Source organism: Phyllopteryx taeniolatus, chromosome 2 (genome assembly GCF_024500385.1).
Source record: "Phyllopteryx taeniolatus isolate TA_2022b chromosome 2, UOR_Ptae_1.2, whole genome shotgun sequence".
NCBI classification, from domain to species: Eukaryota; Metazoa; Chordata; class Actinopteri; order Syngnathiformes; family Syngnathidae; genus Phyllopteryx; species Phyllopteryx taeniolatus.
Window position 1 is genome coordinate 18,562,187 of NC_084503.1, and position 19,074 is coordinate 18,581,260.

At 40.5% G+C, this 19,074-nt stretch overlaps 1 protein-coding gene across 1 annotated transcript; it reads right to left on the reverse strand.

Moving 5' to 3' along the window:
• Positions 1-271: 271 nt before the first annotated feature.
• On the reverse strand, positions 272-16,761 carry LOC133472689 (CKLF-like MARVEL transmembrane domain-containing protein 3). Its single transcript, XM_061763874.1, has 5 exons — positions 16,350-16,761; positions 6,104-6,259; positions 4,733-4,828; positions 4,484-4,601; positions 272-1,616 (listed from the first exon to the last, which is right to left on the reverse strand). The coding sequence occupies exons 1-5, from the start codon at positions 16,464-16,466 to the stop codon at positions 1,588-1,590; spliced, it is 516 nt and encodes a 171-aa protein (XP_061619858.1). The 5' UTR covers positions 16,467-16,761; the 3' UTR covers positions 272-1,587.
• Between the last annotated feature and the right edge of the window lie 2,313 nt (positions 16,762-19,074).

The following is a 19,074-nucleotide window of genomic DNA, read 5'->3' on the forward strand; positions in this document are numbered from 1 at the left end:
GGGCCTGCTGGAGCCTATCCAAGCTGACTCACAGTGATCAGGTCCAGAGTTCAAATTTTAGCCCTAAATAGCCCATAGGTGTGAATGTGAGTGTGAATGGCTGATTGTCTATACTGCATGCACCCGTGACCATAATGGACAAGTGGTATAGAAAATTAATTGATAAAATGTCAATTGTGTTTCTGATGATGCAAGTCTCCTAAAATGCATGAGTGTCACTCGGTATTCGAAAAGTGCAGTGCACAATTTGCATAATTTGTTTGATGACTGATAAATGATCACAAAGCAACTTTTATTTTAGTTAAAAAAAAATAACTGCTGTTTTTCACAGGACATCAAGTGACAAAATACAATAGAGATGGACACACAGGTAGGAATATCTTTGCATTTTTTAACACTGAAGCCACAGTATCAAATCATGGAAAATATTTCCAATTGATAGTACACTGCAGTGGAAATGTATTGGCTGCAAGTACAAGTTTTAAATAATACTTACTTCCAATAATTTTGTTATTTATAGTCTACAAATGAATTCCGCTTGACCAAAGGCCACAAGTGACAATTTCTGTAGAGTTAACACTGTTATTACTGTTGTGGTGCTATGAAACTATTCACTGTGGCTTTTTAGTGCTTCTAATTCCTCAGTAGTGGTAGTATAAGGGACGACACAAAAAGCACAAGTAAATAATTGAAAGATACAGTACAAAAAAAAAGCAACAGAAGGCACTGGCAGTTCTTCTAAACTAATAAGTGCTGCACTTTACTGTTATCCAATATGTAAACGTGTTGAAAGGATCACATACGGTACAGTAGATTAATTCACATTCACACACACTCAAACATGACATTTCAGAGACATAAACAACATAGCATAACAACCCGAAAAGATGACACCAACAGTATTGATGTCAACAAATCAAAAATACACCCTTGTAAAGTTAAGCATAATTGTATAATGGTTGAAACCAGCCAACCTGCATCACGTCTGTACATAGGGTTACATGGTTGAACTCAAATTTTAAATTTAACTTCTTAATTGATCCAAACTTCTATTTAAATTAATATTAAGAAGAATGTTTTGTTATAAATTCACTTTTATGATTATTATTAAAAGAAAGACTTAATTTTAAAAACAATTGAAAGCCATTCTCAGTGTGGATATACAAATTTGGAAAAAACGTGCAGATTTAAAGATGAATGAAGAGATGAAATCCAATGTATTTTTTTTTATCAAATAGAAGAACAACTGGTAACCCTTCAAATGTTCAAAACGTAACTTAGCATTATGCTTCATATTTTACCAAGAGGGTCAGTAAAGGTGTTTTTTTTTCTTACGGAAAAAAAATGACATCTCTGCTCTTTGGTGTGACCGATGAATTCAGACAGGATTATCTACGTACCACATATTTACATGTTTGGGTCTCAACTACCCCAAAATATCCCAATTGTTCAAGAAAATTTAGTCACTTCCTCGACGCACAGTATGAATGTACCCTTGTAAGGTGTCATGCAGCAGCTGAGGCCTTGTCTCCTGCTGGTGTAGATTATTAGAAATGTTGTAATTGGTAACTGCAGGAGAGAACGATCTCAGTCCGAGTCAGAGTCTGAAAATTCATCTGGAAGAGAAAAATACCTTCATCAGGATGATTGGCACATCCCCATGTGGGCTTGTTTAGCAGTTTATAAATAAGAAAAAGTAATTCAACAATGTTACAAGTGCAAGGCTTGTTGTATTTAGTAGTTGGTTTGTTTTTTCAAATTTAAAACTGTAAGCACAGGTTCCTTTGATTTTCTTATTGATTGATTTCCTTTCTTACATATACTGTATGCTCCTCTTCAAAGGTATTTTGCAATTCCATTATTGTAGCTGTTGGCCCAAAAATAATTTTAGTTCAAAAGACGAACATGAGACAAGAGATCATAATTTCAGCTACAATTTTCTGGTATTATCATCTGCATCTGCTACACAACTTGAAAGATAGCACCTTTTCTTGGAACCTACTTATTGTTCATACAAGCAAAAGTATTAGAACATGTGACTGGCAGGTGTGTTTTGATGCCGCTTTTACAATCAACTTTCAAACAATAAATATGCACAGTTTCAGATTTAGAGTTTGCCTGTGAAGAATGCATTTAGAGCTGTAATCAAAATGAAAATCATAGAGCTCTCTATTGGTGAGAAACCAAAAATTGTGAAGCTGAGAGAAGATGGAAAATCTATCTGAGAATAGCATTTGGAATCTCTTAAAGAAGAAATAAACTACTGGTGTGCTTGACTTTGAACAGGTAGACCAAGGAATCAACATCTGTTGTGGAAAGAAATATTTCAGAACTATAAAGAAATTCCCTAAAAAAAACTTTTTGTGGCAACAACCTCCAGAAGGAAGGAGTGAAGGTCATGAACATGAACAAGGGTACAGCTGCTCCACTAAAATATGCAAAGCACTCACTCATTTGCAAGAAGAAAAAGAAGGCCAGGCTGGAATTTGTTCAAAAGGACAGAGATGAGTCTAAAAAAATCTGGGGAGAAAGTTTTATGGACTGTCAAAGTGGCTTCAAGAACAAACGGATCTGCTCAAGATCCAAAACATGCAAGTTCAACTGTGAAACTCAGCTAACTGAACTCAAATGTCCACAGACATTTTGTCTGCCAATTTAAAGATAGAGTACATGCACGCAAACTGAATACAGGATGCATGACCCATACACACTTCCAAAACAACAAAGGAATGTATCTGGGGTAACAAGCCTGAGTGCCCCTGCAGCAGTGCTTAAACAAATATATAAAACAAATGTTAGATACACAGCAGCCGACTGGTTACCACATCTGCCTCACAGTTCTAAGGACTGGGGTTAAAATCCTGGCCTCGCCTGTGTGGAGTTTGCATATTCTCCCCCGTGCCTGCGTGGCTTTTCACAACGGTTTCCTCCCACATCCCAAAAAACATGCATGGTAGGTTAATTGAAGACTGTAAATTGCTCGTAGGTGTGAATGTGAGTGCGAATGGTTGTTTGTTTATATGTGCCCTGCGATTGCCTGGCAACTAGTTCAGGGTGTACCCCGCCTCTCGCCCGAAGATAGCTGGGATAGGCTCCAGCATGCCCGTGACCCTAGTGAGGAGAAGCGGTACAGAAAATGGATGGTTGATAGATACACTTGTGCACTTTAAATGCATATGAATTTGGTGTATGTGAACATGCTGCCGGGTCAATGATTCAGGCTGGGTGACATTCGAAGAACTAAAAATGATTGAATATTTTTCAATGTTTTTCCCTATTAAAAACTTCATTGTAAAGATGTGTCAATACATCATCTTTGGGATGTGCTGGAATTGCATATTCCCAATGTGGATGTGGTGCTCTTGTGTTAATATGGACCAAAAGCTTGATTAAGAGCACCTTCCTTCAACTATACCATTAAAAATGGTATCTATCTATCTATCTAAAATCTATCGGTAAAAGGCGGGCAGCCCTTCTTTGTATAAGATAATAATTGCTCTTTTTTACTTTTTAAATGTGTTTCTCTAGTAAGCATCTTTGAGTATTTTTGTAGAATCATAAATAACATCCATCCATCCATTTTCTGAGCCGCTTCTCCTCACTAGGGTCGCGGGAGTGCTGTCGCCTATCCCAGCTATCTTCGGCCAGGAGGCGGGGTACACCCTGAACTGGTTGCCAGCCAATCGCAGGGCACATACAAACAAACAACCATCCACACTCACATTCACACCTACGGGCAATTTTAGAGTCTTCAATCAACCTACCACGCATGTTTTTGGGATGTGGGAGGAAACCGGAGTGCCCGGAGAAAACCCACCCAGGCACGGGGAGAACACGCAAACTCCACACAGGCGGGGCCGGGGATTGACCCCCGGTCCTCAGAACTGTGAAGCAGACGCCCTAACCAGTCGTCCACCGTGCCCATAAATAACATTTAAGTAAATATTTGATAATAATTTATATGTATATATTAAAAGTGGGTTTGTGTTTATTCTTATAAAAAAAGGTCTACAGTATTTACATTCATATTAATTTAACTGGTAATAGTAGATAAGTAATAGGTTAATAGTTAATTCATTGCACTTAAAATGTGTGTGGATAATTTCAAAGGTTTGAAATTACATATATATCATCATATTTGAGCCTTCTTATATATGTATTTGATTGCCTTTATTATTGCCATTTGGTCTGGCCAGCATGGAGTGAAGCCACAGGTTTTTGTTTTTTTTTAAACCTCTCTTTTACTTTCTCTTTATCCACCTCATTATTTATTGTCCTGGAATAATGTTTGTCACATTGTTTCAATTTTGAGGTAAACTATGGGCCTGTACAAAGATGTATATAGTTTTAGGGCATCAAGCTAGGGCCTCATTCAACAGGAACCTACAATTTTTGTAAGTGCTATACAAAAAATATGTATTCCTATGTGCCGGTATTATTTTAGATGTACAAATATTGGATGCTGATAGTTGTGGACCACTACCTTGCTGTCTGGAAGGCTCCTCAGTGGTCTCTCCACCTTGCTTCAGGAAATTGGCGAGCTCATTAAAAATTAGATAAAAATCTAAAGCAAATGCAATAGTAGCAATGAAGCCAAAAACCTGTGAGGAGGATTTCAGAAGAAATTGAAATAAGGACATGGGTATTTCAATAGAACAAATACGTGTGGGATTAATAAGAGGTAAATAATGGTCATGCTAAATGATTGAAGTGGTCAAGCTCTCAACTTTACCCCGGCAGCTTTGGAGGAACCATCCACATATTTGGATACTGCAATTATGGAAATGATGAAGAAAATGATGGCAGCAGTCACACATCTCATGAAATCCTTGAAAGAGGAAAAGAGAAACACACCTATTATCAGGAAAAACATACACCACACTAGGGTTGGGCATCAAAAATCGAGAACCGACTGGAACCGGGAATAATGTTCCCGTTCTCGCGGAATCGTTAAAATTTCAAAATTTCGGTTTCCAGTTTCAATGCCTAGTTCGCCAACCCCGAAGAAAAGAGTGGCGAAAACCAACGAAGAATGCGCACGAAGACGTGCTTTTGCCCAACGGTGGCGGCGAACAAAATTGTGTCTTAACTTTGTTAAAATGAATGACCGGTGGCCTCAGTGCAACACTTGGAAAAAGATTATATTGTGTAAAAGAGGCTTTCACAATGTGTCGCGTCTGACGTGCTCCCTCCCGCTCTGAGCCTCAGCATACACCGCGCGAAGCTTCAGTGAAGTCAATGCTCAGTCAATTGGGTGAGTGAAACAATAAAATACGTCAATGCCAACATTGAGACAGCTAACAAGGTAAATGGTTGGTTGCACTTTTGCACTTATGGCCGTTCGCATTTATTTTAGTCTTCAAACCAACGTAAGAACCGATGACTTAACATTGAGCTGGAACTTCACCGTAGCAACTTTACATCACAATGATTTGGGAGAAAATTCACATAAAAGTCTCGCAGTATCACAAACACGAACCTTGTGGCTCATTGGTGGGTAGAGAAAGGAATCAACGTTTTATAGCTCACCGGTGTCGTGTGAAGTTACTTTTCATGCAAAAATGCTGGGTGCGTACCGTTCAAAATAAAAGGCTGCAAGCTTAAAACAGGAAGTCAAGTTAAAACCTGCACATATAAACCATTTGACGTGATAAAACAGTTCCAAATAACTATTTTATCCATCCATTTTCTGTACCGCTTTATCCTCATTTTAACAATGTTATATTTAACTTTTAGCTGAAGCATTAATTAATAAATATTAAGTCAATGGGTTTAGTTGCCTATTAGTTCATGGGTTTGATATTAATACTGGTTATAAAGAAGCCCGAGTCAAATGCTCATTTTAGTCTATGATGCGGACTGCTAAGAAAATGGATGTTCATAATTTGGACACCCTTTATTTAAACCATGCAAACTTTTTTGACCCAACCCCGAAAAAGAATCGGAATCGAGAATCGTTTGGAATCGGAATCGAAACGAGGAACCGGAATCGGGACCGGAATCGCTCAAATTCAAACGATGCCCAACCCTACACCACGCTGCCCCTTTCTTGTTTCAGAACAGTCCAAAAGTATGTAAATGTGATCTGGGACGATCCTCTTACCATGAGAGGCCATATGAAACCTTTAAACCTCTCGTTGAATTTGGTAGAGTAGGCAAAGAGCAGGAAGAGAGCAGCCAGGAACTCCAGCAGTGGGACTGTCACAAAGGCAGCTGCCATGGATGCAGCGAAGCACACAAAGTCTACGAAGGACAGCGCCTACAGACACATGGAGATGTTCATGAGAAATGGAAGACAAAAGCAACACACACAGGATACGCTTTCATAAAGAAGAACAAAGAATCAAATCCCTCTTTGCCTGAATAAATCTCATCTGTTGCATTTTTTTCAAAACATCTCCTTTTCTGAGGTTTGTTTTTTTATAGTGTCACTTTCCACAAGCAGTCTGTTTATTTCCTGACATGGATCGCTATCTTTTAGCCTCCCACCACCTTTTTTGTCTCTTTTTCTTTCTTGAATACTCCACCAACCAGCCATCTGAATTCCAATGTCCATATGTACAGCACATACAGGGAGACATCTGGCAACCAGATCTGGCTTGTGGCCAGTAGTAATTCACAGCACTATTTAGTCAAGTACTATTTAGCACAAGTAGGTTGATTCCACTTTTGATTGTCTCTAAGCATCGCCTTTCGAAGCAAAGTGCCTTCCCCAAGAGTGAGACCTTATCCACCCACGGCTCCAGGCCTATTTCCTGTAAGGAGATACAGCTGTGAACAGACAATGTTTATTGACTGCTACACTAAATCCCTCTTTCTTTCACTTCCAGGCGCAAATACTCAAACAAAACACAAAGCGGTAACAGTTGCTAAAAATTTCATATATAAGCAATGAGTATCCAATCCCCTCTGCCAAACAGAAATATGTACAGTATATGTACTGCAGATCACTCAAGGCAAAGTGAAAAAATTGAGTCAAATGTACCAACACATAGGCACTGTAATTTACTTGAATTATTTGTATTCATGAATTTATTGAAAATAACTCTTGTTGAGCAGCATAGTGGTTAGTATGTCATCTGCCTCACAGTTCTGAGGTTTGGGGTTTGAATATTGGCTCAGGCCTTCCTGTGTGGATTTTGCGTGTCCTCCCCATGCTTGCCACATTCCAAAACATGCAGTTAGGTTAAGTGAAAACTTAAATTGCCCATTATAGTGAAAGTGAGTGCCAATGGTTGTTTTTCTGTGTGCCCTGAAATCGGTTGGTGACCAGTAAAAAAGAAAATAAAGAGATGGATAACTTGTGTTAACTGTCAGCGGTGTTGAACTCATTTTTGTCAAGGGTCAGATAGTAGTAATGGTTTCACACAGTTTTCCATGCAGAAGAGTTTGTGATAAATGCTTGTATCTACGAACATGAGCAATAAATACAGACTGATTTCCCTTGACTCTTTTGTCCCAGTGCACTTTTCCTTGTCTGAAATCAGAAATGACCAACTTGCTAGTTTTCTGGAATGCAGCATAAATGTGGGAGCGTGCTGTGCAGTGCAGTACAGAGATCAGTGCAAAATGTGCACTGATGATAACTCTTCCTGGTGGGAGACCAGATTTCCAGGAAAATCATGCATCCATCCATTTTCTATACTGCTTGTTCTTATTAGGATCACGGATGAACCGGAGCCTATCCCATCTAAGTTTAGGCGAAAGTACACCTGGAACTGGTCCTCATCCAATTGCAGGCAACGTATATACACACAAACGTTCACAGTCATGCCACTGAACTATTTAGACTTTTCACTTAACCTAACATGCATGTTTCTGAAATGCAGGAGGAAGACCACACCAGCACAAGGAGAGCATGCGAACTCCACCCTGGAAGGTCGTAGCGAGAGGTGGGTAGTATTGTGCTACATTTACTCCGTTACATTTACTCAAGTAGCATTTTGGATAAATTGATTGAAGACTCTAGATTGCCCGTAGGTGTGAATATGAGTGCGAATCATTGTTTGTTTAAATGTGCCCTGCAATTGGCTGGCGACCAATTCAGGGTGTACCCCGCCTCTCGCCCGAAGGTAGCTGGGATAGGCTCCAGCACGCCCGCGACCCTAATTAGGATAAGCGGTTCAGAAAATGGATGGATGGATGTACTTTTTAAAGTAGTTTTATACTGCATACATTTTAGTTTTACTCAAGTGTTTATGTGAAGAAGAAACTGTACTTTTTCTCCGTTACAATATTCTAAATGTCGCTCGCTACTTTTATGTATCAATAATTGCTTATTTTTCAGCTATTTCGTGTGCGACCTATCGGTTTAGACTACGACTTCGACTTCTGCATTGGGCGCTGTTTGCTCCAATCCAATTTAAGCGCTAGTGAAGATTAAGTTCACCAATCAAACGACACAATGAAGTCACATGACCACACACAACCCCTTCCCCTGGGTTTCCCGGGCATAGGTATTAACACTAGATAAGCCAGCCCGGCTAATCGACGTGCCTACGTGGTGACCATGTTGGGAAAGGCACTGTTACCATTGAAGGCAACGGCGCATGACTCATGTTTACAGTTAGACAAAGAAAAACAACTTTCATGAATTGTAGTATTTGTCTGGCACTGTCTGCCCAAACGTGGATATTTCAGCCCACTTCTAACTTGGGAAAACACCTTGTCGTAAATTGGAAATGTTTTGTTGTTTTGGCTATGCATATTAGCCCACATTAGCCCTATTTTATCACAAGTAACTGTAAAACATGCATCTCTTGGGGTACGTGCTAATCTCGCTCACACTGTACACACGCACACACACACAGAAATATCAGGATTTGCACATTCACATTTTATTTTGTTATTTTTATTTTATTGATGTTCATGCTCGGTGGCACGGTCGACGACTGGTTAGAGCGTCAGCTTCACAGTTCTGAGGACCCGGGTCCAATCCCCGGCCCCGCCTGTGTGGAGTTTGCATGTTCTCCCCGTACCTGCGTGGGTTTTCTCCGGGCACTCTGGTTTCCTCCCACATCCCAAAAACATGCATTAATTGGACACTCTAAAATTGCCCGTAGGTGTGCCTGTGAGTGCGAATGGTTGCTTGTTTGTATGTGCCCTGCGATTGGCTGGCAACCAGTTCAGGGTGTACCCTGCCTCCTGCCCGATGACAGCTGGGATAGGCTCCAGCACGCCTGCGACCCTAGTGAGGAGAAGCGGCTCAGAAAATGGATGAATGGATGGATGGATGATGTTCATGCTCATAAAAAATGCTACTCACCATTTACTCAGTACTTCAGTAGTTTTTTCACTGTTTACTTTTGACTCTTAAGTAATTTTTTGGAGGACTACTTTTTACTTTTACTGGAGTCAAATTATTGTCAACTAACAGTACTCTTACTTGAGTACAATATTTGTCCACTCTATCCACCTCTTGTCATAGCCGAGAGTTGAACTCTGAACCACAGAGTTGTAAGGCAGGCATCCTAAACATGAAATCACCATGCTGCCTTCCAGGGAACCCATTCATCCATCCAATAATTTTCTATAGTACTTATCCTCATTAGGGTCACGGGTGAGCTGCAACCTTTCCCATCTGACTTTGGGTGAGAGGTGGGGTTCACCCTGGCCTGGTCATAATTTTAATTTACACCTACTGTATAAACAATTTAACAGTTTTCAGTGAATGTAACATGCATATTTTTGGATTGTCAGAGTACCTGTAGAACCATAAACTGAACTCAATAATTATGAGCGAATGTTTGTTCGGGCAGAATAAAGTATGGGCATTCTTAAGAGTACTGAGGATAAAACACTTGACTCGTCACATCAGTACAAGTTGATGTTCTTGTTGTATAAATTACAAACACTTCTCTGAGCCTCCAGGCAAAATGCACTCTTAGATCATAATAATGGACAAGCAGATTGTACTTACAAGGTATGGAATAAGTGAGCAGGTACTAAAAGGTCGTAAAACTAGCTGTGAGGGTAACTATGAGTCACAAACCTAATGGGTGAAACAGAATTCTCCTATTCTATGTTCACACCAAAAAAGGACTGATTCCAAACTAAATTGATGTGCACTGCAGTAAAACAGTAGTTGTTTGACACAGATGGAAAAATAATACTAACTGACTAATATGTACTATAAGATGTGTTTCTCTCATTACGGTGCACATTTTTCAGATATATACTCAGCATGCAATACAGTTGGAAGCCATTCAAATAAAGATGCAGCAAGGAGTCAAGGACACACACATTGGACAGACTGCAAGTTGATAACAATCTCTAATAAGGCATCAAAACATTCCCAGTCTGTCAGTGTGCACTTTTTGATTCATTTTGGCAACATATTAAATATTGACTTCCATTTAGGTAGCAGCCAATTGCAGGTAGTGATTAATCTTGGACAATTAATGTAGAAGTTCTGTCAAGTCTCTTCTGTTAAAACAGCCTAAACTATTTTTCACACACATAAACTGGACTTAATCAGTTACATGGTGCAGTTTCCATCCCATGTTTCCTTCCCCCAACACCCCAAATGTATTCAACTAAATGACAGTGAGCGGAGACCGAGGGGTAAAGGGACTCTGTTGTGGATGTCGAGTTATGCACTCAGTGAGCACACCGCTGCAGCCCACACATTGTGGAATGGAAGAGTGTAACTGTGAGGAAGAGAATGACCACTATGTGACCATGACCCAACATGAGACTGAAAGTCACATGACACCAGTGTGATGAGAAAAGAACCTTCCTTCCCACAAGGAAGTTGTTGTACGTGTGCCTCGGGTATAAGTACAGAAAACTACATGAACTTGGTATTGCACAATGCTGAAAGACAAGCAAATGTGGATTTGACTTATTCTTGCATCCATCCATTTTCTATCACGCTTTTCCTCATTAGGGTCGCTGGTCACCCTCACATTCACAAATATAGACAATTTAGAGTCCACATTGAATTTGAGGCAGACAGGGACGTAACAAAGTACTTGTACACACTCATTGTGGAAGTACTTAAGTAGATTTTTCAGGTATCTGTACTTTACTGGAGTATTTATTTTTCTGGATACTTTTTACTTTTACTCCTTACTTTTTTAACACATATCTGTACTTTCCAGTCCTTACATTAAAAAAAGAAAAAATGAGCTCGTTACCTTAACTCTTAAACCTTCTCAAGTTAACAACAGCTCGTAAAAAGGATAACGCCGAAAAAGCGGAAACTGGAAGTAAACGAGTTGAGCGCATTGATCGTAGACATCATAGCTAATTTGAGCCGCGTGCCTACGGTGACGCTAAGCTAGTGGGGGCAAAGTGTTGGCGCATTCCATGTTTGTGGACGGCACGGTTGGAAACTAAAATTACAAGGATGCCTGCACATTGTGCTGCGTACGGTTGCACACACGTTGTACTACCACAACAAGGGAACTCTGAACTGTTAATAACCTTTCCCGCCCCTCGATTGATTGGGTGGGGTCCCCAGCCGCCACGGTGCGGCCACAGCAATTACATGACACTTCTGTCAGTCTTTGTGCATGTAAAGCGGTATCAATTCACTTGCATGTATCCGCATACACACACCCCTCGGACTCTTTCACTGGGTGTGGGGTCACGCACTTACTGTGACAAATAACTCATGAATATGCAAATCGCTTGTGTATCCCCTCACTTATACTCTCGTCCTGTAGACTTTTATAATTCACATAATTAATGCCACCACACTTCAGTTGTACAGCCGGGTTCACGACCCTTGTCCTGCATGCTTCCTCTCCTGTCCTTGTCCTGTTCTATCTTATCCAGTCCTTCCCTCACAGGGTGTAGCACTACAGCCCCATGCAACACTCATATTTAATGTTTCATTGTTCTACATAATGTAATGATTTACTTCTCTCATCCTGTCTACAATTAGTGCTTTGTATGTTGTCTTTGTTTCTCTCTCCCTTTTATAAACTTTGTTCTGTTCGACTGATCAAGTCTGATTCTCAATAAACCTCAATTATAATACCACAGCGGAAGCTTAAAAACTCCACTGTGACACAGTAAAACTGTTCCGGCATGAAAGGTATACAGATTTTCCATTCTGCTTGACCTAACAGCCGAACAGGACAAAAAATAAATAAAATAAAATAACCTTTCATAGGTAGGTATATTTTTGGCTATTTTTTTTTCAAAAGTGCTGCAATGCTTTGGGTGAACCACGCTAGTTTTTGTTTGTTAGAAAGCTAGCTTGTTGAAGTCTAGTTTGCTGGCAGTAAATTATGTTACGTTTGAGCCTTAACATATAATATTTCCAACAGATTTATTTGCCCACTGCCAAAACAAAACTGTAAATATCCCAAACTGAAAATAGCCATAATTTGCTCATTTGATTAGTTTCAGTAAATACATAAATAAATAAATAAATAAATAGTTCTCTGATGTTTACACCGTTTTAAATGGATCTCTTATCGGCCATCTGATTTTTTAGAAAAAAGTCTGATGCTGTTATGCATCACAATGCCGAACATCGGCGCCGATAATCAGTCTATTCCTATTTGAGATCTGATCAAATGCCCCCCAAAATGGCTCCGTTGACGATTTTCTTGAAGCTTCGGTATAATATTGAGGAGTCACATCAATGGAGGAGTAAAAAAAAGAACAATTTGTCACACACTACAGTATATGCAATAAGGTGGCATGGTGGCCGACTGGTTAGCACATCCACCTCACTGTTCTGAGGTACAGGGTTCAAATCCGGCCTTCCTGTGTGGAGTTTGTATGTCTGCAGGTGCCTGTGTGAGTGTTCTTCAGGTACTCTGGTTTTCTCCTGCATTCCAAAAATATGCATTTTAGGTTCATTGAAGACTCTAAGCCGCACGGTGGCCGACTGGTTAGCACATCTACCTCACAGTTCTGAGGACCGGGGTTCAAATCCCGGCCCCACCTGTGTGGAGTTTGCATGTTCTTCCCGTGCCTGTGTGGGTTTTCGCCGGGTACTCCGGTTTCTTCCCACATCCCAAAAACATGCGTGGTAGGTTAACTGAAGACTTGAAATTGCCCGTAGGTGTGAATGTGAGTGCGGAAGGTTTGTTTCTATGTGCCCTGCGATTGGCTGATGACCGGTTCAGGGTGTACTCTGCCTCTCGCCCGAAAATAGCTGGTATAGGCTCCAGCACGCCCGCGACCCTAGTGAGGATAAGCGGTACAGAAAATGGATGGATGGATGGATGAAGACTAAATTGACCGTAAGTGTTAATGTGAGTGTGAATGGTTGTTTGTTTATATGTTCCCTGCAACTGGCTGGCGACCAGTTCAGGCTGTACCCTCCCTCTCGCCCAAAGTCAGCTGGGATAGATGCCAGCACACCCGTGACCTTAGTGAGGATAAGTGATACAGAAAATGGATGGATGGACACAATACACACAAATGTCATGCATAAGCATGTATGTAAGTCAAAATGTATTTTAGTCCATCAATAACCAATGCTAATTCAGTGGTAAAGTCAGAACTATAGTAAATACATGCATGAAAAACACTTTTAAACCATAACTACATTAGTCATATCCGAGGACACCCCATGTGTACTATTCACAACCACTAGAGGTATATGGGGTTTGCTTTGATTTTATGAATTTAATAATCAGCAATATACTCCACATTGTATTTGTTTTTCAGTATCTACAATGGCATTTCTCACCATTTATCTGTAATTCTCCCTAAATGTAAATAATTATGCTATATAGGCATGATGTACCAGGCCCCCCTCGTCCATTATCATTTACTTCCGACCTCACAAACGCCATAACCTTGGAGAATGTCTTTCAAAAAATAGTGGAAAGCTTTAAGCTGCAGAGGCTTGATTTCTTCATTCATAACCACTGGCGGTTTCTCAATACTTTTGTTCTTACAGTGTTTAATGTTTTCTACCGCTGGAGTGCAACCAACCAATTTCTTGAAAGTTTTAACACACTTTGCCAATAAAGATGATTCTCATTCAGCTCGTGGATTGTGCCTATAAAAAAAAGGTTACTTAGGTGCTAACTGTTTGCTTTTCAAAAATAATCAGGAAAGGGTGACAATATAATGAAAGCATCCTTCAGTCTGATGAAATCCAGCAGGGAGCACAATGGTGAGTTGGAGCCACTTTTAACACTGTTGTTGTGTTGTGGGTCAAATTGACATGTTGCAAAGTTTAGAAACAAAACATTCCAAATTATATATAATAATATAAAAATGGAAAACAAATGACTGTTTTTGTTTTAGTACTCCTTTTGATGATCCATTTATCTATTTTCTATTCTGCTTGTCCTCATTTGGGCCCTGTGTGAGCTATAGCCTATCTCAATTGACTAAGGGCGAGAGGTGGGACCGTGGGGTACACCCTGGACTGGTCGCCTGTCAATTAAAGGGCATATAGACATTGATAATCATTCACACTCACATAATTTAGAGTATCCAGTAACATGCATTTGAAGGTTAAAATCCGGGCTCTCAGTGTGGAGTTTCTCCCCGTGTCTGTGTGGGTTTTCTCTGGGTACTCCGCTTTCCTCCTGCATTCCAAAAACATGCTTTGTAGTTTCATTGAAGACTTTAAATTGTTTGTAGGAGAATGGTTGTTTGTTTATATGTGCCCTGTTGCTGGTGACCAGTTCAGGGTGCACCATGCCTCTTGCCCAAAAGTCTGCTGGGATAGGCTCCATCACACCCGCAACCTTTTTGATGATAGACAGAGAATGGATGGAATAACATGCATGTTTTTAGAATGCGTATGGAAGCTGGAGTACCAGGAGAAAACCCACACAAGCCCGGGACGAACATGCAAATTCCACATAGGAAGAATGGAACTAAAGTCCAAACCTTGAAGCTTATAACTGTGAGGCAGACGTGCTCACCCCCGTACTGAAAGTTAAAAATGTATAACAAAACATTTAAAAAAAAATAGAAATAAATCAGCCGTGCTTTTGTACTGTACTTTTAATTACTGCGTGTGTATTATTTATTTAAAATACATTTTTAATGGTAATGATGAATGAGGTCATATTGACATGAAAATTCTTGGCGCTTCAAAGAAACAAACACAGGAGGAGACCAGGGTTAAGAGAGCTGTGATGATTAAAAAAAAGAAAAAGGTTTATTTCAAACCTTGGGAATGTAGCCCCTAATTTGTTTTTAACCTTTGCCGCTCCTCCCGTCATTAAAATGGCTTGAAGCAGATATCCGTGTTTTCTTTCTAAATACATTAAATATGTTTGAAGATAAATGCGGAAAACATATGCAAAGACGTATAACAATATAGTGCTAAATTACTGTAGCTTAAGCATCTTTTTCACCATTTGAAGTTTCCTGATTTTGTGGGCTGGGCTAAAACACAGCCCTGTGACATCACAGGGCTGGGGCGTATACTTTCTAGCGCAAGTTCCCTTGCCCACTATATAAGGACAAAGTGATGTCATTTCGTTTGGCTGCTCATTTGAGTTAGCTGTGCTTAGCTTCCATAACAAGCCCCATTTACCACTCCAGGGTGCAGTTAGCAAGCTAACAATGGCTACACCCTGAAAGTGCGTCATCGCTGGATGCCTCAATTTACAGAATAGCTCGATGACGTTTTTTTAAGCTCCTAAAAAAAATGAGGAAATAAAAATGTGATGGATTGACTTTAACATTCACTGCCAGGCCTCCGTGTTAACATGGATATTTGAATTCAACAGCCGTCAATGGCAGTGAATGAGTTTTTAAAAATACACGTAGTTGGCGAGCTGAACATCAACACCACCAGCCGATTTTACAGTGCGCATTTTACAGATAGTTTTGTAAACTTTCACCAGAGACAACATGGGTAACTTGATACTAGTGAATGGGGCAGTCTGTCTCCCTACTTGGGCTTCCTCCTACCGTCCCGCTGTCGTTAGGTGGCGTGTTCGGCAGTGACATTATGCCACCAAAAACGAGGGTAAGTTGACTTGTGTGCTAATTGTTCTGATCATAGTCCACAATAACCATTCATTTTTGAAGTTTTACATCATATAAGCTATCGCCCCCCCAGTATGTTTGATTCCTTTTGGCGCATCCATTCGACACGCCCACAACATCTGAGAGCTTTATTATTCAACTTTTGAAACCTGATTGTATATACCTAGCGATTTGTTTTATTCATTGAAATTTGGCAGGCTTGTTAACATGTCTCTTCTCTGTGGTGTGTCGAAATTACTGTCCGTGCCATTTTTTGGGGCCTGCTTAGTGCCACTTTAATGGAAACAGACTGACCGACATTGAAGCAGACACTCGAAGAGTTGAGTTAAAGTTGGGTTGAAGCACGACAGATTTGGCGATATTTGTTATATTACTATATTAGACATTGGACGATATCTTGTGAAAGAAACGTTTCCTACCACTTCAGCGATGAGCAGCATTCCTTTCCTGGAGGAGGCGAACTCTCTGCTTGGGAGGACCGACTGCAGCACGCTGCGGCTCGGCTGCCTCGCGGCGGGAGCTTCGATGTCTCCCATGGCGGAAACAAAAGAACAGACTTGGGGCGAAAAAGTCAAAGTTGCGACGAAGAGCTTCGGCCGCGCCGAGGCTCAAACGGAGAACGAATGGACGAGCCTCTCTGAGCTGGAAGCGGAAACAATGACAGCGCGGAAGCACGACGACGAGCAAGCAACATCTGTCGGGCCAGATGTGAAGTGAAGCGGGGGGACAGCCCGTCAACACACACACACACACACTGATAGGAAAGGCTTCTCAAGAATGGCGGCACATAACTTCGAAAGAGGAGCGTAGGTAGGAGTTCTTTGGATATCATTTGGATTCGTATAGTATTGTAATAAAAATAAACATATCTACCTGTCACATTTCTATCAGATAAAAGAAACAATACAAGTAGTATATGGTGCTAAATGTTTCTTTCTTGACATTCTGTTTTGATTCCAAGTTCATGCTTTCTCTCCAGTTTGGTTTCACTTCTTGGTTTGCTCAATGTGCTCTTCTGGAAAAGTGAGTAACAGTCCATAATGCAGCAGCCCACTCAACTGGAAACCAAATAGCTGCAGATGGAGATTAGTACACTGACAGACATTCCTGTAAATTCTACAGTTATCACATACCATACAATACAATACTTTAAAGTGGTTACACAGTAATTAACTACAGTTCACACTGCATTATGGGATTTTGCTTGACGTCACACAGTTACTTTATTTTGAAGCAGAAACCGTGTGGCTCCCAGCATGCATTGCGCCATGAAATGTTGAACTGTTGCCATAATAAAGACGTTAAACCTTAATGTTCATGAATGATCAGGATTAACGTAACATGAATAATGTCTTTATGCTATCCGTAGTTCGTTGAATGTGTGTCTTATTTAACTCTCGCGTTACATTTATGTTGTACTTCGTTTTCCTGAAAACCTGCTGTGGCTCGTGTGATAGAGTGACATCCTGTCCAGCTATATGCTAAGTGAAGCTATGCTAATCGTTACCTGGTGATTTATCGACTGCATTAGAACTTCTTTGTGACTACTCGATTTGGCCTGCTTATTCTGCACGACAAAAGAGCTCCCATTTTCCTTGTGTGACTCATCAGCACCACAATGAATAAAAACATTGATTTAAAAAAAATATATACTAACTCTTTTTATAGTGTGACATCAACCAAAATCCCATGATGCATTGGAACCTATATTTAATTAAAGTACAATCATTTTACAGTTTTTTGCTGCATGGTATACGGTAAGGTACTAGGTGCTTTTATTGTCAATTCTTCAATATGCGCAAGACATACAGTGGCTTGAAATTACAGTACTCAAGGGCCCGTGGTGCTAAAAATAACAACATCAAGAAGAGCTCAGAGACAGAATTGTGGCAAGGTACAGATCTGCCAAAGGTTCCAAAAAATAATTATGCCGCATTTAAGGTTCCTAAGAGCACAGTGGCCTCCATAATCCTTAAATGGGAGACGTTTGGGATGACCAGAACCCTTCCCAGAGCTGGCTGTCCGGCCAAACTGAGCAATCGGGGGAGAAGAGCCTTGGTGAGAGAGGTAAAGAAGAACCCAAAGATCACTGTGGCTAAGCTCCAGATATGCAGTCTGGAGATGGGAGAAAGTTTGAGAAAGTCAACCATCACTGCAGCCCTTCACCAGTCGGGACTTTATGGCAGAGTGGCCCGACGGAAGCCTCTCCTCAGTGCAAGCCACATGAAAGCCCGCATGGAGTTTGCTAAAAAAAAAAAAAAAAAACACCTGAAGGACTCCAAGATGTTGAGAAATAAGATTCTCTGGTCTGATGAGACCAAGATAGAACTTTTTGGCCTTGATTCTAAAGCGGTATGTGTGGAGAAAACCAGGCACTGCTCATCACCTGTCCAATACAGTCCCAACAGTGAAGCATGGTGGTGGCAGCATCATGCTGTGGGGGTGTTTTTCAGCTGCAGGGACAGGAAGACTGGTTGCAATCGAAGTAAAGATGAATGCGGCCAAGTACAGGAATATCCTGGACGAATACTTTCTTCAGAGCGCTCAGGACCTCAGACTGGGCTGAAGGTTCACCTTCCGAGAAAAATAACGAAGGATTAGCTTCGGAACAACTCTGTGACTTCTTAAATGGCCTAGCCAGAACCCTGACTTAAAAAATTGAGCATCTCTGGAGAGACCTGAAAATGGCTGTCCACCAACATTCACCATCCAACCTGACAGAAATAGAGAGGATCTGCAAGGAGGAATGGCAGAGGATCCCCAAATCCTGGCGTGAATAACATCATTCCCAAAAAGACTCATTGCTGTATTAGCTCTAAAGGGTGCTTCTACGAAATACTGAGCAAAGGGTCTGAATACTTATGGCTGTGTGATATTACAGTTTTTCTTTTTTAATAAATCAGCATAAATTTCAACAATTCAATTCTTTTCTGTCAATATGGTGTACATTAGGGGTGTCAAACTCATTTTAGTTCACGGGCCACATTTACACCAATTAGATGTCAAGTGGGCCGGACCACAATATTTATGGCTTAAAATCCATAAATAACAGCTATTCAAAAATTTGTCCCATTGTTTTGGTGCAAATAATTACAAGTACTTTCGGAAAATATTCACATTTATTCATTATTATCTTGTTGCTAA